The sequence below is a fragment of the Neophocaena asiaeorientalis genome, unplaced genomic scaffold (genome assembly GCF_003031525.2).
Source record: "Neophocaena asiaeorientalis asiaeorientalis breed wild unplaced genomic scaffold, Neophocaena_asiaeorientalis_V1.1 scaffold946, whole genome shotgun sequence".
NCBI classification, from domain to species: Eukaryota; Metazoa; Chordata; class Mammalia; order Artiodactyla; family Phocoenidae; genus Neophocaena; species Neophocaena asiaeorientalis.
The window spans coordinates 1,350,604-1,372,298 of NW_020175049.1; the positions used below are offsets into that span (position 1 = coordinate 1,350,604).

The window sequence follows — 21,695 nt, forward strand, 5'->3', positions numbered from 1 at the left end:
AGTTTGAACAGAAGAAGGGCACCGGGTTTAAAGAAGAAAAATTGATTGCACAAAAATATAAATTTTTATATAAAAATATATAAATTTATAAAAATATAAATCCCAATATAAATTATATTGAGACAATAAAACCTACTATGCAAAGCTGTTGGTAGACTAGAGATAATGAATATGACTTGCCTAGCACACAGTAGGGCTGCAATACGTTATACCCTTATAATTTCTTCTTCAAAGGTTATTTCTGTGAGACTAAAGTTAAGAAGTGTTCCTTCCAAGCTCAGCCAAGTGTGTGTTTGGATACACAGGACACTATAATTGACTCTAAGCTTTTCCCTTTAATAGTTCCTATTTGACATTTTGGCTAGTCAGCTATGATCAGTGTTTTTCTGGAACCAGAACCTTTGAAGTTACAGCAATGTTGAATACAACAGAAATTTGGTAAAAGAATCAGAGAGGCTTAGAATAAGAGTTCCTCATTCTCACTTTAGCCTCCCTGGAACCTTAGGGCTTTTAGACAGTAAGCTGAAGTTTTAAGAGCTATTTTCAGAATTAAATAAAGCTTTGCAGAAAGAGCAAGCTTGCCACACCCGTTAAAATAAAAGGTCAAGTTTCTTCAGGCTGCAATATTACCACCGCTGCATTAATGCTGCTTAGCTCACGCTCACCAGTAGCTGTGATCGCTTGTTGATGACATCATTGGAAGTTCTAGCATGCAATCAATCGGTGGGTGACATGTCTTTACAGCCACATATTTGGTGATTTCAGTAGTCCAACGGAACACATCCAGTACAGGCATGACCTTGGACACAAGTATAGTGCAACAGCTGGAGTTAGGCCACTAACTGCTGAGTTAACTTTTCCCTCATTATTATAATGAGTGCCACAACCATGACAGTGACTCATGTGATTATGCAATTCGTAATACTAAATTGAAATGACATTATCGACAGTTACACAATAACTGCCCAAGCAAAAAGCACTGATTGAATAGATGGATTTTTTTCTTAATAAATATTGTTTACTTGGGAGATGCACGTTTTCGAAAGGTGGCATTCATAGAAGGGAGAAGGGAGGTCTTTGGGGATCAAGATTTGGGAAATCACCCACTTAAAGTGCAGACTGTGACCTTGAGTGGTGGGAGTTCAGAGAGGAAAGATGTACTAAGCAAGGCTTGGAGACTTATGGACCAGGCCTTTCAAAATATCTGTGATTTAGACATTGATGAGTAAAAAGTGTTCCAGGAGGAGGGAACTGCTTGAATAATAAGCAAGAAGGCCCTTCGAAGCGCAAAGTGAGAGAGAGAGCACTTCTAGAGCAATCCAGAGCCGTAATCCTCAGTCAGCCAGTAAGAGAGGCCAGCATCAATGCATCTCTGATATTCCTGCCTCAGAGGAGGAGCTCCACAACATTTTCCAGTATACACTTTTCTGATGAATCTAAATTGCTAATCATGAATGCCAAAGCAAGTACAAGAGTATATCTATTTCCTATTCTGCATCTTATGCCTATGTGGATGACAGCTACTATCAATGCTTTGGGCTGTTAATAATGTAAGCTATACCTACAACAAAACCAATGAAAAGAAACAAAAATAATATACAGCTTGTTTATATATCATTTCTTTTTCTGCATCACACACATTTGTTAGCTTTTAAACACTCTGTCACCAAAGCACTGATGTGTATATTTGCTCCAAGAAATCAAACAAGCTGTACTCCCACTGTGATTGATAAACTGGGGTTAAATATATCCAGTGTTAAGATTTGGTTTTAGTCCTAAGCTTTAGTTTCTTCCTAAGCTTTTATAATATTCTAAAAACCAAGTAACTGTTTTAATCTTGTAAAGAGGACACCGTTTCCTGTGATTTTGAAGCACAGAAAACACGCACTGCATTGCATTGTGGCAACCCAGGAAGTTAAGTCACTTTATGCTCATCTTTCCTGTTTTACTGATTTTGGCATTTGGGTGGTTTTGGCTTGTTGGGACTCGCCACATACTGGCCCTAAGAGTCAGACAGGATCATGAGCAAATCTGCTTCAGGCTCCCCAAGGAACCAAGACTGTCTGGAAAAGGCTCTGCGGGACAGGATCCCAGGCACTGTCAGGACGTCCAGGGCAGAGGCAGCCGGGAATTTTCATGTCTGTGTGATGTTTCACTACTGACAAAAATGAGTCAAGATGATCCACGCTTGGCATGGGTTATTGAATGAAATCGCGGTGAGTCATATGCCTAGGAAAGCTTATTCCAAGTCATTATTTCCTATACTGAATAATCCGTTTTATTGCCCTGGTATCATGATCTAGTATCAATGAATGAAACCCAAGTTAGATAATAGCATCCACTTTCTTCCTAATGATTAATGAATGAAAACCCGCTGGGGTGACATCTCTATACAATAGAGACCCAGACAGGGTAGTTACAGAACTCCGGCTTTCTAGTTCAGATGTGTCATCTAATTAGGGAGCATTCTTTGTTTTGGCTAAAATTCTCTATCAGAGTGATGGTATTTGGTCCATGAGCTACATGCTAGATGCCTGTGCTCCAGAGTTGCTTCTTCTCTGAACTCTGTATTACCCTCTCCTCTTATCAGCTCTTTCTCTTACTAAATTCTGTCTGCCCTCCAACCGCTTTCCCATCCTCAACCTCAACTATCACTTAAGGTAGAGACAAGGAGAATAGGTTGATTATACCAAAACTCAGAGAATAGTGGTAACTGGACAACTGATATTTCCAGTTAACTCAGGATTAAATGGATCCTTGTGGGTTTTCACATTTTATTGAAATGAATTCAACCACCTTTTTTGTTTTTGCCTTAACATTTTTGAAAGTCACTAAACTGAACATGAATTCTAACTTTGCAGACCAGTAACTATTGAGGTAGAAGTAGGAGGATATTGGGCAGAATGTGATTGAGTCCAGGCTTACCATGTAATTTTTTCCTTACTGACCTTGATATTTTCTTATTTTGTTGGTGTTTCTCTTTCTCTAAGAAGTCCAGGACTGCAAAAATAACTAAATGAGAGCTTCTGAGTGTTGACCTTCTAGCTGACTGAATACTAGAACAGTGGTCTCCACTGGCTTACCGCAGAGCTCTACCCTGTCCCAAAGTTCCTGTTAATGCAATCCCAGAACGCCAGTTTGCCAATATGTGCATGATGCAAAACAATGAGTGAAACCTAACACATGAGTAACAAAGTCAACATCACAAAGATTTCAACAAGCTGAAAACAGCTGAAATAAATAAAATTATAGTTAAAAGCCATGAAGGAACAGAGAGGTATTTAGGTTAGAAACTTTCTGTAATCTCAAAAAAACCAATTGTTCAAATAGACAATTGCCTTTTTAGCTGTTCATTTGACCTTGAGGTTTCCATTAATAACAACTCAGTCTAGCCAGCATTGTGGCAAAGCTCTTACAAATTTCAAGTGATATGAGGCTGCATTATTAGAATTTTGATGGATGGGGTAGGTACTTTCCTGATCAGTCCGTATCTGGAGTTGGTGGTCAGGTAGGTGGGTGAGAAATCTGCTAATAAGAGAACTGCTTGTTCTCATTCTTCCTGTTTCAGTGATTGATGTTTAGTACAATGTTCTAGTTTGGGTTTCCATGGATATTTGTCCCAAACAATAGTCTCTTCTTAATATGATGGTTACTGAGAACATATATTAGCACACTCCACCTCTAAATTTTACTTTTCTTATTTAAAAAAAACCTTAGAGACCTTACAGTAGAAAAGCATAAACTATTTTTAATTAATTTTTATTGGAGTATAGTTGCTTAACAGTGCTGTGCTAGCCCCTGTCGTGCAGCAAAGTGAACCAGCCACATGTATATATCCACTCCCTTCCAGATTTCCCTCCCATCTAGGTCACCACAGAGCACTGAGTAGAGTTCCCTGTGCTATACAGTAGGTTCTCATTAGTCATCTGTTTTATACATAGTAGTGTATATATTGTCAATCCCAATCTCCCAATTCATCCCACCTCCCCTTCCCCTCTTCGTAACCATAAATTTGTTCTCTACATCTGTGACTCTATTTCTGCTTTGCTAAAAAGTTCGTCTTTACTATTTTTCTAGATTCCACATATAAGTGATATTTTATGATATTTGTTTTTCTGACTTCACTCTGTATGACAATCTTTAGGTCCATCCATGCCTCTGCAAATGGCACTGTTTTGTTCCTTTGTGTAGCTGAGTAATATTCCATTGCATATATGTACCACATCTTTTTTAGCCATTCCTCTGTCAATGGACATTTGAGTTAGAAAAGCATAAACTATTAACTAATATTAGTGTAGCCACTTAATTGAATATACTGATTTCAATGAAGTACAACAGGAAACGCCCATTTTATCCCTTCCCATCAGGGCCTTTGGTTCTATTTGGTCAGGTCTCCTTTTCATGACCCTTGAGAAAGTCTCAGACAGATCTCAAAACTTCAAAGTTACCTTGAAGTAATGAAAGTTTAGTAAGGTACAATTTAAAATTTCAACCTCATGTTCACTTCAAAGATTCTTCTCCCAGCTTGGGCCTGTTTCACATGCAGTGGGAAATCTCTGGGGAAGAAAAAGGCATATCTAGTCTATTCTTCCCTCCTCTTCCCCCTCCCCTTGAAATTTCTGGTCTCTACCTGGTTGGAGGAGGAAAGGGGGACAAGGAATGTAGTGAGTTGAATTGTTACCTCAAAGATGATACCTCCTGATCCCCAGATCCTGTGATTATGACCTTATTTGGAAAAGGGATCTTTGCAGATATAATTAAGTTAAGGATCTTAAGATGAGGTTATCCTGCGTTATCCAAGTGGGTTCTAAATCCAATGACATGTCCTTATCAGAAACGCAGAGAGAGAAGAGGAAGAGGCAGTGTGACCATAAAGTCAGATAAGAGTGATGCAGCCACAAGCCGAGGAACACCTGGGGCCATCTGAAGCTGGAAGGGTCAAGGAATGGATTGTCCCCTTAGAACCTTTGGAGGGACCCCAGCCCTGCTGACACCTTGATTTCAGACTTCTGGCCTCCGGAATTGTGAGAGAACACATTCCTATTGTTTTAAGCCACCAAGTTTATAGTAATGTATTATGGCAGCCCTATGAACCTAATACAAGGAGCGAAAGCCTTTATATTGAGTGTATTCTCTGTAGTTCTCTCATGGTTGCTGAAGCCCTCTGTGTGGCAAGTGTCCCAAAGCTGGCTGTGTCATTAGACACAAGAGCAAGTTTTCTTGGATGCCCTTACGGGAACCTGACTTAGGTGAAGAGCCCCCTGGCTGACCTCCCACGACTTTCTGCCCAGTTCCTGACCAGGGTGGTAAACCTTACAGCCTCTTACAGCTACAGTCCCCTCCCTTGAACAGCACCCTCAGGGGTGTTATACCCTCAAATGACTCAGGCCCAGCTACTTTTTGTTGTATCTCTTTGGTCTTCAAGAATCTCCACTCATCCTGGTCAGTGTGAAGAGTGGAGATCACCGCACCATGCAACTGGTCTCTCTCCTGTCCCACCATCACTGACTGCTTTGGTCAGCCTCTGGCTACAGAATTTCCACCTCCTGGGGCCACAGCTCAGGCTCTCTCATGAGCCACCGAGAGAGACGGGCTGCTCAGTAAGCCTCTAGCCAGAGACTGAGATGCTAGCCCGCCCTCTTAGAGCAGCACTCATCTCCAGGTGTGGTCCCCTGGGAGGCTTCTTTCTTTGTCTACCAGCAACAAGAAAGGAGCCCTGGGCTCTCATCTTCTGCCAACGGGGGTGATGGCTGGAGGATCCTTCTGGATCCTCAGAGCTCTCCTGGAGGCCATGTCTAATGGTTCCTTGGTTTCTTTACAGAATGAGGGGTACCACCTATTGCCCTTAGGTTGGGGCTTTAGCTGAAATCCTGACATAATAAGAAGAATCCCATTCAATATCCTGTTGTACTATATATAGGACAGTAAGCAAGATTTAAGAAATGTAAACATATTGTTCCAATTTGATATCTTCTCTACTAATTCTCATCTATTATCAATCAATTATTATTCTATCCAGGATTTTCATTTTTTTGGCTTGGTTAGAGCTAGTTGGAACTTGTGATTAGATCAAACATCCCTGACTTAGAGTCTGTTAATTGCCATGAATTTTCTCTCTGTGATAGCTCCAGTGCTCAGCGTGTGGATTATGTATCAATCCAGTCTCTCACTTTCTTCTTATAAAGGAGAAATTTTCTTTCTGAAACATGAGGCTTTGATGAGAGCTGAAAAATAAGGCTGCTGAACGTGACCATTCTTTTTCATCATAAGGAATGGTCTTCTTCCTCAAAGGAGAGGGTTTTCTCCATTTCATTAGAAATCCCTCTGCATAGATGCCAAGTGTCTTCTCGCATCCAGAAAGCTCTTCGCAGAGAGCAAACTTTCTATTCTTGGCACCATCACTGATTTATTATAAAACTTAGATGATCTCTAAGGTCCCTTCCAATGTGAGAATTATGTAATTTCATGTACTCTGTAATTACCAGGAGTTTTAGAAAGCTCCCAGCTCCACTTTGATAATTCTCCTGACTTGTAAAGAAATTCCAATTCCTCCCTTCATTTCTGTCACACATCTTGTTAAAGCAGATATTTTTAAGGACATGTGGCAGGGCATCTCGACTGGGTGAGAGCTTGGATTTGGAGGCAGTTCTGTTGAATGTACACAGCTCCTAGTGGAGGTCAGTCCTCTGTATGCTCCAGGCGGACAAATGTCTTAAATGTGACAGGATGCTCGGGACATTTAAATCACTGTCTGGGCACATTGCTGATTTGCATGTGGCCTTGGAGTCTCATGAAGAAAAACTTGAACATGATTACAACTGATTGATATACGTGTGTACTAAACCAGGTGGACCTACCGAAGCTTGAACATAGATAGGGAAAATGCCTTTCCTCCAGAAAAACTTAAACAGTTTCCAGTATAGGCTGGCCAGGAGGAAGCAGAGGTTCAGAGTACATATGAGGTTGTCCTGGAATCCACTTTGTCCCATCTCCCCCCAGGACCATCTGTGTGCTCTGAGAAGGGGAGAGATGTAATGACCAAATCTGTCGAGGTCCAGGGATCTGCACTCTTCCAAGGGAGTGGTAAATCTGAAAGGATCATGTTGAGAGGTGTCCTAGACCTTCATCTCAACCTTCCCCTGCCACCACCAAGAGAGCTAGACTCTAGAAGACTCTCCAGCAGAAGAGAAAAAGTGGGGAACCACAGAAATGCAGAGACAGGTAGAAATAGCAGAGTTTCAAGCAGTACCAGCCAAGAAAGCAGCTTCAGAAGTTACAGTGGTCAGTGTCACTCGCCAGGGATCTGAGCAGAGTTGCAGCAGTGCTGGGGACTGGAACAGATGGCCACAGCCCAGTGAGCAGAAGGGAAGCAGCAGAGCCACGGGTGTAATTCAGATTATAAAACCTGCCTCTCTGCTGGGCAGAATCCTAGATATGCACAAAGTTGGAGTGAGCTGAGGCCTTGGCATTTGATAGGTGGAGGGACATAGATCTAGCAAACTAAAGGCTAGTGGTGCAAGTGACCTTACCTGCACCGTGAGATGGGGGAGCCCAGGGGACATTCAACATCCATTTAAATGGTATCTGAAAAGTTTATACTGTGTGTGTGTGTGTGTGTGTGTGTGTGTGTGCGTGCGCGCGCACGCGCGTGCGCGTTTGTGTGTATTTTCTATGATAATTAAAATACAGCTAAAACTCACTGAACATTCAGCCTCTACTCTGGGTATTACCCACCTTGGAGATATACCAATATTTCACACTGATTCTTTGAAAGCTGGATCTTTGAAAATTAAGTCAAGTGCAATTTAACCAATGTTTAGTTAGCAATTATGATATACCCAGAATTGTTCTGTGGGAATACAGAGGAAGCATTGAAATAGCAATAATTACTATTTATTGCAGATTTACTGTGTACCAGGTATTTAATCCTCACAACCATTTTATGAGTTAAATACTGTTACTATCATCCTCGTTTTATAGATAAGAAGATTGAGGTTCAGAAAGATCTAGTAAATCTCCCAAGATCACACAGCTAGCGAGTATCCAAACGCAGACGTATCTGCCTCCAAAGAGAAAGCTCTCAGCTACTATACAAAGAAGTTGAAATTTATATTGGCAAAAATCTGAGACAACAGCCTGAAATGGTGACCATGGTTTCTATCCCTTATTTTACTGTGCAAATTAAGGTGTTAAATAACATGTTGATGGAGCTCAAATCTCAAAACCTGCTTTGAAACAGCAGGGTCAAACCTGCAAAAACATAAAACGAAGTGGAGCTAATTCTGATGCCTGAAAAGCAAAAAGGTGTCTCTCCCGTCCATATCACTTGGATGCTGCTGGATCAGTCTCCACTTGTACCCTTTGTAAGCCAGTCTTTTAGATTTGAAACCAAGCCCCAAATTCAAGCTGAGGAGAACTGAATCCGCCTGTTCTGAGAAGCATTTTCCTGATAATGAGTGGCCTGCAGGGAATAATTGGTATGACCTGGAGGGAGAAACACTGACCTTTTGGTCAGAATCCACATTTGGTTTCACAGCCCAGTGAATGCTTGCTCTGTGGGCTGCCTGATGACACAGATAACATCCAGAGCAATAATAAACCATACAAGTTGAAGCTCTAACCTGTGAATCCACAAAGGAAACAAAGTACATCTCTTCGGGGAAAGGCTCAGTGAATTGGGCAGGGGGATTTAAGGCTGAATAAGAGCTGAGGGGAGGGGTCGAGTGGTTACATCTTGTGAGAAGGGAAAACAAAAGCCAACTGAAACGATAAGGAGCTGAAGAGAACCTTATCACTCACTGTTCACTAGGAATTGACTAGGCTTGTCAATCTCACTAATTATATACATAAAGAAAACCTACTTGAAAAACACTGAAAGCAAAAATAACCCAAACTCTAGTGAGATCCTTGATTCCTCCAGAAAGCTGATGATTTTTGTCCCACTGAGAAATAAGACTGTCAACAGGGAAAACCATTTCCCCGCCCCCCCATTATGGAAGTATGTCCGGACTGTTGCAAAGTCAATGAGGAAGCAGGAGGCTATGCTCATTACAGTTTAACAAGCTCAGAGCCGAAGATGGGAAGGAGCTGAGCTGGTGAATCGGGGGTCAGCGGGTGCAGGGGATGCTGAATGGGCCAGATGGGCGAATCACACCACGGACAAAGAGCCCGCCCCTCACCCCGCTGAGCCACCGCCCTGACCTCCGAACAAACACCCAGGGCACAAATTTGTTCCCCTTTATCATCTGCTTAGCCTAGCAGCTGCTGCCATGAATTTCTGTTTCCGTATCTTGCCTTTTTCAAGCAGTTGCTTTTGTCTAACTCTTTTTTTTTTAACATCTTTATTGGAGTATAATTGCTTTACAATGGTGTGTTAGTGTCTGCTTTATAACAGTGAATCAGCTATACACATACATATATTCCCATATCTCCTCCCTCTTGCATCTTTGTCTAACTTGTGTGTGAGGTCAAGGGGCTGGGAGCAGAAGGGAAGGATGGCCTGGTGGCTGTCAGAGGACTGAGTGATTGAACAGAGTGTTTCAAGAGGGGCAGAAAATAGATTTTTAAAAACAACCTCTGGGAAACCCAGAGGCCTAGAGAATACACAAGGAGTGCTGGTTATTCGTTCTCTCCCTGGTCACCCTGATCAAGAACATTTTCCTTTTGGCATTCTTGCTGCAGGACGGAAGCGGGGGCATGTATGAAATGGATTATAAATTGTTTGTGCCTAAACCAGCCATGAAAATAAAGACTGGCCTGTAGGTCAGGCCAGGAAGGGAAGCGAGCCTGTTCAGGATTAGTGCAAAACTAGATGAGAATCAGGCAATGCAAAACTAAATGAGAAAAAAAATGCAGTATGTTATATCCTTCTATCTGGAAGCAATTATGTTTGGTACAACAATTGCTTGAACAGAAGGCTGAATGAGTTTATAAATAATGATTTCAAAGTGTTTTGTGATAACAGTATGAAGCTGTAACTGGATCTGACAGCCACCTCTATTAGAAATGTGGTTAGTTCAAAGATACTCTTCTCTTGTTAAAATTAGCTATCACAAAATTATGGCACTGCAACAGAGGACTAGAGAAATAGAATGCAATGCAATAGAAAAATAAGAAACATCTTTTCTTCTGCTACCCGACAAAATTACTCTTTCATTTCTCCTTGTGACTTTTTCAGAATGTCAGAGGACTGTTTATTCCCACTTAAGGGACAGGGAGGGGGTGGCAGGGAGGTGGAGAGAGGGATAAGAAGAGAAGGAGAATCAGTTACCCTGGAAACAGCTCCAAAGGAGGGAGTCAGAGGGATCAGATGCAGAGGCTCTGTGGTCCCTCTATGCCACGTTGTCCTTCCCTATTCAGGTGTATCAAATTCAGTTCCATGGGCATTTATTGTACCTACCCTTGTGCTAGTTGTCATGTAGAATGCAACGGTGAGAGTAACGATGAGGATGATGATTGGAGGTCAGATTATCACTGTCCCTTTAGTGTTTGCCCACACCGGGCCAGGCTAAGCATTTCCCAAATGTAAGCCCTTCGTGTCCCAGTCACCACCATAGCCTCTGGAATCTGGGTTTAAATCCTGGCCCACTTCAGTGAGTTATTTGACCTCTCCAGGTCTTATGTCCTTGTCTGTAAAATGGAGATAATAATTGTACCAGGCAAGAAAACTGTAGTAGGTGTAGCTCAACAGAAAGAATTTAATAGAAAGAACTGGTTTCACAGGTGTTACAGGGCTGAATGAGAGGGAAGGGCAACCACAGAGAGTAACTGTAGGAAGCAGCTCCCATTTCTAAGGCTGGAGAAAAGGGAAGAGGCTGGGACCATCAGAAACTGGACACATGGAGGAAGTGACCTACTGCTGAGTTTTCAGCAGCCTGGTGAGGCTGGTTCTAGAGCGTGGAAGAGGCTGGGACCAATGGTTGATGGTGGGTGAAAGGCTGTGGCTGGAGGGGATACTGAAAGGAAATAATGGCAAGCAAACAGAAAGGAGGACATCTCCCCTCTCCAGCCTCAGTCTCCCCCTACTGCCCTCTATTGACAGGAATTAATAGAAAACCCACTGCTCCCAAAGAACTGGTTTGCAGAGTACCAACTCCAGACATAAACCAGCGTGTAGAAAGGTAGATCCGGAGCCGAGGTAGATAGCTTACTAACCAGCTCAGTATTTCATAGAAACACAAAAAGAGTATCACTCATATTATTAACTATTAACTATTAAGTGAGTTAATGTTTATAAACTCCTAGAACTGCGCCTGGCATGTGGTAAGTGCATTACGATGAGCTTTAAAAAAAAACATGACTACGTTGCTCCACCAAAAACCAATGTGGGAAATAATATTAGCATACCAGTTTTTAATCCAGGAAAATGATATGGTTTAAAGAGGTCACATAAAATGCCCAGGGTCACACAAGCTGGTCACTGGTGAACTCAGGACTATCTGAATGAAAAGCTGTTGCTTTGACTTCTGTGAGCCTCCTGTGAGGCTCAGAGAAAAAGGGCACATAAATAAATCACTTCCCAGTGAGACGGACTATAACAGTGCAAGAGGAGATGTATACAGATAAAGTTTGGGGAGCACGTGGGAGAGAGGCGAGCTGCTGCAGGTTGAGGAATCTGAGAAGACTTGCCAGAGGATGTGGTGTTTGACTGAAGCTGAAGGGCGGGGCTTCAACTGGCAGGTGTTGGGAGCAGAAGAAACTGCTTGAGCAAAGACCCAGAATGCAGGGCATGTATGCGGAGTGGCGAGTATGAGGACCGGGGGGAAGTAAATGTTCTCACCATCCGCTTTCTGTGTAAACAACAGAGTTGAAGTGTCTCCAAATATTCCCAGCAGCGATGTGAATTAAAGAGTTCGCCACATTCGTAACACGTTGCATAGAATATTATACATTTGTGAAGCAATGGGATTAGCTGGAAAATAATTGTTTTAATGCACCTCCATTTTTAAAAATGCATAGGGAGGCTCATTAAAATCTCCTTACAAGAGACCAGTGGTCTTGTTTCAAGGCAGTCAAACGAGCTAAAACCCTAATTTGAAGCTGCTTTCCTGCCCTTTTACTAATGTACCAAATTTGTACTAAATGCAAGGGGAATATGGGAACTCTGACCAGGGAGGATGGGAATGGGATTCCTTTCCTGCCACCCCAGGAAGCAGCATTACAACCATAGCAGAAGTCAGTAGATGGGATGTGAAGGCAGAGAGACCAAGACAAATTATGGAGACTCATCAGGTCTGTCTAGCGCTGGACCAGACCACAGGGCTGGCTTGCTAAGGAAGTCAGAATAGCATGGAGCTGAAGAAGTTCTGAAATAGTTCCGTGGCTCTGAACCTGGCCTCTGTAATCCTGTGTTGAGGTCTAAAAGTAAGGAATGTGCCAGGGAAACCAGAGATGGAAACCACACATGCCAATAATAATAGTTAACCGTTTCTGAGCATCCACTCCACGCCAAGCACTTTCATATAAAATGAGTATTATATCCAGACTGGTCGTTACTAGTCCCCAGGAATCATTCTCCCCTTCCTCCTTTTAGTAGTAGACTCCCCTACTGAGCTTTAGCAGAGGGGATATATGCCTTTCCTGCTAGAGAAAATACTTCCAGGCTTCCTTGTAGCTGCTGTGACTGTGTGACAGGTTTCACCAGCAGAACGTGAGTAGGTGTAATGTGTGCCATTTCCGCATCATTTCCCTAAAGGAGTGCCCTCCACTTCCTCTTTTCCCTTTCTACTGGCTGGGATGCTGCTGTGGTGGTATTCGTGCTTCCGTGGAGAGGAGACCAACACCCTGGAGAAAGAACCTGGGTCTGTAGAACAGAGCAGCCCTCTCCTCTTGTCACTGCCTTCCGCTGCCCCACCTGGTGAACCTGCGTTTAGAACCTTTCCTTAACTTGGCCAAAGATCAAACACATGCGAAAGAAAAACAGTATTGTTAGATTTACATCTGGGTTAAGAGAATACAGGCCACAGGTGAGAGAATCTTAGACGTAAGCTGTACGCGCTCTAGTGAATAGATTGTATAAAAATTATATTGGCTTATTTGGGAACCTTTGATTACATCCTTGTTTCTAGTTAAGTTTCAAATGACTGAGGTTACCTATTAAATGTGCTCCAGGTGAGACAACGGTCATTGTATCGAGGAAAGGCAGACTATTCAAAAGTTCTGGACGATTTGTTATGTGTCAGGTACCAAAGATGGAAGCACACACATACATACACACAGGCACGCGCGCGCACACACACACACACACACACACACACACACACACACAGTCTACCCTCAAGATGTTTGTCGACTGGTGGGAAGTTTGGCAGATATAAAAACAGTGTTGAGAGGAAAAGTATCAGTTAATACTCTTGGCCGTAAGCGACCAAAAATCTGACTCAAACTGGTTTAAGAAAAAAAAGGATCATTAATGTGTTTATATAAGTGTACAGTCCAAGAGTAAACCCGACTTCAGGCATTTAAACCCTACTGAACTGGAATCTTTGTGGCAGGGGCCTGGAAATCTGTATCTTGGTCCCCATTCCATCCCCCCACCAGGTAATTTCAATTCTGTTTTGGAAAGTAATGTTTTATATAGATACTTGAGCTGCGTATTGGAGATTGGACTGGAAAGGGGAGAGAGTGAAGGAGGAGATGATTGTTTCTGAGGGAGAGGAGAGAATCCCGAGTCCAGGCAGGGGCAGCCCCGAGTGCCACGATACCTGCTTTGTACTTAGAACAAAGCCGGAGTGCACATTCTGAAGGCTGCTTGCACTGGAGGTTTGAAGGGGAATGAGTAGAGGACCATGTCGTTTGTCCAGCGGTCTGAGGGTTCACAATCCTCATGAAAGTGGCTGTCACTTCCGTTCCTTCACCCAACTACTATTTCTTGTGCAACTATGTACCAGGCACTGAGCTAGAAGTGAGGATACAGGTTTATAGGCAAAGAGCCTTTCCTCACGAAGCTTACATTCTAGGGGAAGACAGGCAATAAACAATTAGAAAAACGAGCTAACTACTGGCTGTGTTAAGTTTTAAGAATGGAAAAAAATCCTTCACTACTTAGTCCCTAGTGGAGGCTGACATTGGATGGAGTGGAGGAGAGGCCTTCGAGTTGACAACTTAGTGGAGACTTGAGAGCATGAGCATTCCAAACAGAGGCAATAGCAGCAAGTGCAAAGGCCCTGAGGTGAGAGGGAATGGGATGGGGTGGAAACACAGGAAGGAGCAAGTGTGGCCAGAGCTCAGTGAGAGGGAGACTGGAGTGGGATGAGGCTGAAGAAGCTGGCAGCAGCCAGACTACAGGGTAACCTGTGGGCACCAAAGAGAGTCAGGATTTTATTCCACGCACAATGAAATGTTCGTGTTAAAAGGAATTTCCTGGCTACTGTGTGGAAAAAGGGTAAAATTAAATTCAAGGCTAGATGGACTCCAAGGTTCTTGCCTGGTCCCAACAATTTATGGCAGGCTCCGTGGGGTCCCCAGGAGCCTGCTTAGTAACTGGGGACCCTATATCAGCAATGTCTGATAGAACTTTCTGCCAAGATGGAAATGTTCCATACTTGGGCTCTCCAGTCCCAAAGCTACTATGTGCAAGTGGCTCTTGAGCACGTGATATGTGGCTAGTGTGACGGAGGAGCTAGAATTTAAATACTATTCCATTCAAAGTAATTTGTTTAAAGGTATGGAGCCACGTGTGGCTAATGGCTGTTGTACTGGGCAGCACAACGCAACACAACACAGCGCTGGGTGCCTGAGGGTTTCTACTCGTTATCCAGAAGCCAGGGCCTTCTCCAAATGGTGGGACTGTAAGAGGGTACATTGGTCCCTAAATGCTAAGCCCCCTCTGTGCGTATGGCTTGTCAAGACGGACAGGCTCAGGGAGTATCCTACGCTTCATTTTGTCACCGGGGAGGTAAGTGCACACGGCTGTGAGCCGCTCCTCGCGCGCCCTCAGGGGAGGCCCCGCACTGCGAACAAAGGTTTCTGGACCGCTCTATCCAGGACGCACCAACCGTGCGCTCTCGAGGCCGCCGGCGCGGTCCAGCCATTGGCAGGAGAGGTATAACGGCCCCGCAGCGTCTCGCCCCGCCTGCCCCGCAGCCCGGCCGCGTAGACATCAGCTCCGGGCGCAGCACAGGTGGGCTGGGGAAGCAGGGGACCTAGGCGAGCTTCCGAGCGGGGTTGGAGGTTCGGGGACCCCTCGGCGCGCAGTCGCCTTTTCTCCTCTTCGCGGATGGGGGCGTGGGTGGCGCGGGCTGTGGCCCGCACCGGATCGGCTTCCTGAGCTTGCTTTCGCTTTGCCGGGGGCTTGGCGAGGCCTGAGCACCGCAAGCGAGCAGAGAGAGTCGCGCAGGTGGCCGCGCGGGAGGGGCGGGGAGCTGGCGCCTTAAACCCTGCGAGACCCCTGCCTTCTCCCGGAGCACGCGTCCCTGGCACCGGCTCGGTGCCCCGCGGCGCGCGTGGGTCCTGGCTGGCCGGAAGGCGCCCCTGACCTTGGTGTCTCCCCGTGCCAGGTCTGCGCAAGGGCCATGGGCGCCGCGCTGGGCACGGGCGCGCGGCTGGCTCTCCTACCCGGCCGGGCCTGCAGCGCTGTCCGGCACTGGGAGCCCCCCGCGCCCGCCCGAGGCTGCCACTCCAAGGCCGGCCCGGCGCGCCCGGTGCCCCTGAAGAAGCGCGGATACGATGTCACCAGGAACCCGCATCTCAACAAGGTAAAGGTCCGGAAGGGTAGGACGGCCCAAGCCACTATTCTGCGGCCCGCGGGATGGGCGCCCCGCCCCCTGGGCCAGGGGAGGATCCTTCCAGAGGGCCTTCCAGCGGCTTTACATTTTTGCCTTGGGGAGGCTTGGTGTAACTCGGTTTGGCTTTTTTACCACACCTCTTCTGCGTGGAAAGTGGTAATCAGTAATGCAGGAAGCCTAATTTCTTTCGTAAGAACAAATATAGACTGGGTTAAGGTCCTCATGGCCAGTCTGACTTGAGGTCAGATCTCCCCTTGATGCTTGCTGATTCTGTTGATCTTGGGCAGTTCATTTAACCTCTGTCCGTCCAAGTTTACCTGTCTGTAAAAGCGAAGCAGTCGTCTCGGGAGCGTTGTGAGATTTAAAGAGAAAATGGAGGTAGCATTCTTCGCACAGTACCTGACATCCAGTGAGAACAAATGTCAGCTAAGGTTATAATTATTCTGAGGAAAAGATTTTTAATTTGAGCAAGGGCAAGAAAGTCTAGAATTATGGAACGTTTAGACCTTGAAAGGGCATCACAGATCCTAATTCAAACCTCTCCTTTTACAAATGAGAAAACAAGACAAAGGGAACTTGCCCAAGGTCACCAGCTAGTTAGTTCTGGCTCTGCCACTGGAATCTGGGTCTGGATCTCAGGTGCTTGGGTCAAGTTCAGCCCACTGCTAACCCAGTGTTTAGGAGCACACACACTTGTTTCTGGGAGTAGAGTTTAGTATCATTGGTGTTAAAACCAAGAGACCTGGATTTGAGACCTGTCTCCCAACACCTCCTTGATTTAACTTGGGCATCTCGTTTAATTTCTCTGAGGTTCAACTTTCTCCTGCTTAAAGTGGATATTATGACAGACCCACCATTCCTACCACATTCTGTTATTGTGACAATCAAATGCATTACTGAACTTGAAATCAAATTTTAAACTATATAAAGTGCTTGGTAAATAAGTAATTACTACAAAATAAAAGTTTGAATAATTTCTTTGAATCAGGATTGTGAAATTCAAGTGAGGAAGTACTTGTGAAAAAGGTGTTTTTGAGAAATAGGAGCAATTATATAGATACTAAGTATTGTGATTATTTCCTGCAGAATTAATAGAAACTAAGAAAGAAAATTTTCTCTCAGTCTCCATCTATCACACTACAATCCCTGCTTCCCCCCAGAGAAACCCGAGATCCTTTGTATATTACTACTTTGGGATAGGTAAGGTGTTTTACGAATTTAAATTTACTTTGGTAGCAAATGTTAGAAAACTCAGCTCAAACTGGCTTAGGAAATAAGAGATTTCTTTAGCTGAATATCTAGAGGAAGGAAGGGTTTGACCCAGCAGTCCAGATGGCATCCTTAAGGGTGCAGGTTCTCTCTGGGTCTCTGCTCTGCTTTTGCAAGGTCAGCTGCACCCTCAGACTGCATCCAGTAGAGTCTTTCACCCGGATTCTGCCACAGTCCCCCATCTCCTTTTTTCATACCACACCATCCAGGGATAGAAAGACATTTTCTTCTGGTAGCTCCTGTGGAAGAGAAGGGACACTTTCTTTGGAGCCTCAGAAAAAGAGTCTTTCTGTCTCATGGACTCTGATTGGATTCCCTTCCATCCCCAAACCGGTCACCATAATTTAAGTAAGTCAGGGCTCACCCCTGGATTTAAAGAGAGAGTTTAGGTTAGGGACACCCATACCAACTGGCTTAGAATAAAGGGAATATGGCTCCCCACCCTGCCCCCCAGTAAATCTGTGTATTGTCATCAGAGGGAGGAGGGATAGATGCTGGAAAGCAAAATAATAAATTCCCACTACTGACTGTGATTGTTCGAGCGATCATTGCTTTAGAAATACTGGCATATTATAGTTAGCACTTAATGCTTTATGAATAGTTAAAAAAAAATAAAAGGAGGACTTGAATGTCTCTTTTTTTGTTTTTAGCCCTAAGTTTATGGTTCCCTAAAAGCACTCTTGCCCCTTGCCCTTGTTCTTGATGTAATTTTTTCCTCCTAAATAATATAAATGGGTCATTATCCATAAATCTAGGGGCCCGAACTTTTCATGATGTTAAAGATTTTTTTGTGTATCCCTGAAGTCAGCTGATGCTGGTCTGGGGTGAGGAGGGTATCTGGAGTGATGCTGAGAGAGGCTCTTGGCCTCCCGCATTCGCCCTTGGGGAGGGAGGGGAGACAATGGAGGGAGCATCACTGCCTAGGAGCTGCCCCTCTCTTCCCACTGAGGTGCCACCCTCTTGCTGTCCTGCTGACCTCCAGCACTCAGAGAGTGTCCAGGGAAGGCTTGGAGCTTGGCACTTTCCATCAGCCAGATGGGAGACTTGCTGAGTTAAACAGAACAACTGAGGTTATCACTGAGAAAACAAGAGAAGGGCAGCTTTGAAAGGGACCAGTACTTAGTGGGTGGGTCTGTGGGTGGATTTTTTTCTGCTAGACTCCGAGCTCCTCCAGGGCAGGGACTGAGTTTCATGCATTTGTGGCAGGCACTGGGTAGTTCCTGAAGGGTGTAACAAGGGCACGAACATGAAAGCTAACATTACATTCTTCGAACATGTTCTCTGGGTTTGCCTCCCGCTTTTGACAGATCAGGAGAGGCATTTCAGTTGAAGCTTGAGGGCAGAGGGTCGTCAGGAGATGGAATTCTCTGAGAGAAGAAGAGCTGCTGCACAGGCCAAGCATCACTGCTCTTGTGCAGTCAGGGTCTGGTCCCTGCTCTGCCATAACCTCGCCGTGCGATCTGTGCTGAATCTCATTAGCCTCTCTGCCCATGTCACACCACTGCTATGAGGATCGCAGGGGTGAAATCATTTTGAAAACTGTACGGCACTAAGTATTAGATGATCGTGTTGACAAGTTCCAGAATCAGGGTTGGAAGCTCCCTTAGATATGGCCTAGTCTGGAATTGTTGGACGTGAAATTAGCTTGGGTCTAACCAGCACTTTTATGTTAAAGAAATGGGTTAGAATAGAATGAAAAAATAGTAAATGTATTAAACTTAATAAAGATAAGTATTATACCAAGTCACCATGTGAAATGCCAGTTTTTGCTGTGGATTGTCATTAAAAAAAAAAAAGCTTTTGAAAACCACTGTTCTCATCCAGCATCTCATTTTCAGATGTAGAGACAGGCAGAGAAAGTCAGATGCCACAGAGATTGTCATTTGTTGCAGAAGTAGGCAGAGGAAGCCCACCTCCAGATTTTCAGTCCACGGAATCACAATGACCGTTCTCATTCACATCTGCTTTGACTGATTCAGGCACATTCAGAACGATGACAGAACTGGAACTGGATGATTCCAAGTTCCCACAGGAGTCTAGATTTTCTGATTGATGCAAATTCAGTAATACATCAATTTCAACTTCCCTTTAAAAAAAAAACAAAACTAATATTGTGCCTTTCTTCTAAAATTTACATAATGACCTCTTCTGTTATCCATGTAGATTGTGGCAACAGAGTAAATCTGATTACATATTACAAGACATCAGACATATTTTACTTACATTAAACAGACAATTATCAACCCCATTTTATAGGGTATCTTCATAGGACAAATCATCCCCATCCTATTCATGTAGTAGCAAGTGAGCCATCAAAACGTTGCTGGCCCCAGCTTATCTCTGGCCTCTTTTGGGAAGGGATGTTCTATTCCCACTCCCCAAACTAGACTTGAGTCCCCTCCCATTTGTCTTCTCACTCCATGTTTCTTTCCTTTCGGCACTGAGCACCCTGTTGTCATGGCTGGTTGATTTGTCTTCCACACTAGATCCTGAGTACCTTGAGGAGACTGTCTTGTCACACAATATTCTCTATGCCTGACTTGAGATGCTCAATAAATATTTGCTCTTTGAATGATCTCAATCGAGTCCTAACCCCTTTCCTCTCAATTTTATGGATCTTAATATCACTGCTTTACAGTTAGCCTCATGCTCTTGTTGTCTAGAGAAATGTCTACAAATAGCCTATTGGGAGGAAATACACCTACTTGACCTTAATCATCAGCTTGATGATTGGGAAAGACCATCAGCTTGATGGTCAGGGAAAGAATGAATGAAGCGTACTTGGTCCAGTCGCTGTGATTATGGACCAGTGCATTTCATGCAGCGGGGCCTTCATAAACTGCAAGGCGTGGTGACCGCCTTCACATGTGGACTAGATGCATGTAGATTAGTAAACGTGTTAAGGCCTGGGGGCCTGCACTACAGTGCTGGCTGCACATGTGAGGCCACGCAGGTTTTAGCTCAATCCTTCTACGTGCAGTGGTAATTTATTAGACTCCCACACAGCTGGGATTTGCCTTTGACTAAAGTATGTTTTTGTTCGGTGCCAGTTTAGAACTGGATCCTGCCTCCTTTGGGTTGGGGGGAGTCTGTCATCACACACTTGGCTTACTGATCAATCAGGAGGTGCTGGCTGGGTTGTACACTGAATTAGAAGTCTGTTGCAGATGCTGTTTTGTGTCCCAAAGGCCGATAACATAATGTGTCTTCCTGAGACCTCTGCTTCAGATGTGATGTTGGGTTGGGCCTCCTTGATTGATAAAGAAGCAATGCATTAAGTGAACATTATTTCCATAAGCAGCAGTTTGCTCTAGATCTAAGCCTCTTGTGCAGTGACTCAGGGCATTGAAGCTCAAATACTGTTCAGATATTTTAAGAACAAACAAGCAGAGGCAGGTTGGAATTAAATCCTTCCCTGTTGGGGCTTCCCTGGTGGCGCAGTGGTTGGGAGTCCGCCTGCCGATGCAGGGGACGCAGGTTCGTGCCCCGGTCTGGGAAGATCCCACATCCTGCGGAGTGGCTGGGCCCGTGAGCCGTGGCCGCTGAGCCTGTGCGTCCGAAGCCTGTGCTCCACAACGGGAGAGGCCACAGCAGTGAGAGGCCCACGTACCGCAAAGAAAGAAAGAAAAAAAATCCTTCCCTGTCAAATACTGTCCTGGCTTCATGGGATTGATAACACTTGGTGTTAGGGCTTTGTGCTTGGAACAGCTAAAAGAACTTGTATTAGTTAGGCTAAAGGTTAGGCAACTTCAACAAGGTAAACCCCAGACTCAGAGGCTTAAACAAGATAGAAGTGTATTTTTTTTTTTTGCGGTACGCGGGCCTCTCACTGCTGTGGCCTCTCCCGTTGCGGAGCACAGGCTCCGGACGCGCAGGATCAGCGGCCATGGCTCATGGGCCCAGCTGCTCCGCGGCATGTGGGATCTTCCTGGATCGGGGCACTAACCCGCGTCCCCTGCATCGGCAGGCGGACTCTCAACCACTGCGCCACCAGGGAAGCCCGGAAGTGTACTTTTCACATGAACAAGTCTGGGTAGGCAATCGCAGGTTGGTATGTGGCTTGATTTTGTTGCTCTGCCATCCTCAGTGTGCATCTTACATTTCGTGGTCCAAGATGGTTGCTTCTAGGCTCTGCCATAATTCCATACAGAAGCCAGTCGGAAGGGAAAATACGCAATTTGGATGTTGCAAATATCACTTCCATTCACATCCAGTTGTCCTGAGCTTGGTCATACACCACACCTAGCTGCAAGGGAATCTCGGAAATGTAATCTTTAGCCGGGCACCCATATATCCACTTAAAAATTCTGTACCACTAAGGAAAGAAAGAATTGCTATTGGGGAAACTGCTATAAAATGCTTATCTGAAATTTTAATTTGATTTACTGTCAATTTTATCCCAACCTTTAAAATCCATCAATTTCTCTACATCCCCTCTACCACCAGCCTTGTTCACTCCTTCATCGTCTTGTGTCTAGATTAGGCAGGAGCCTTCCAGTGGCTCTCCAACCTGCAGTCCTGTTTCTTTCAATCTGCTTCTCTGTGTCTGTTGACCACACCTTGAGAGGCTAAAACCTTGCACACATCCTTAACCACTCTCTTTCTTTCAGACCCCATGTCCAATTCACCGGATAGTCCTGTTGCTCTGTCTTCAGACTAGATCTGGAATCCACCTTCTGCTCTCACCACGGGGCCCACCCT

At 44.7% G+C, this 21,695-nt stretch overlaps 1 protein-coding gene across 2 annotated transcripts in view; it reads left to right on the forward strand.

The window, feature by feature from the left end:
- Positions 1-21,695, forward strand: part of ME3 (malic enzyme 3) — a 275,823-nt gene that overhangs the window by 70,277 nt on the left and 183,851 nt on the right. The window contains exon 1 of one of the 2 annotated variants that reach the window (XM_024763608.1): positions 15,311-15,695. The exons of the other annotated variant lie outside the window; for it this stretch is intronic. Within the exon in view, the coding sequence (XP_024619376.1) occupies positions 15,513-15,695 (183 nt within the window). The 5' untranslated portion in view covers positions 15,311-15,512. Of the gene's footprint in view, positions 1-15,310; positions 15,696-21,695 lie in introns of those variants that run through there. 2 annotated transcript variants of the gene reach the window in all.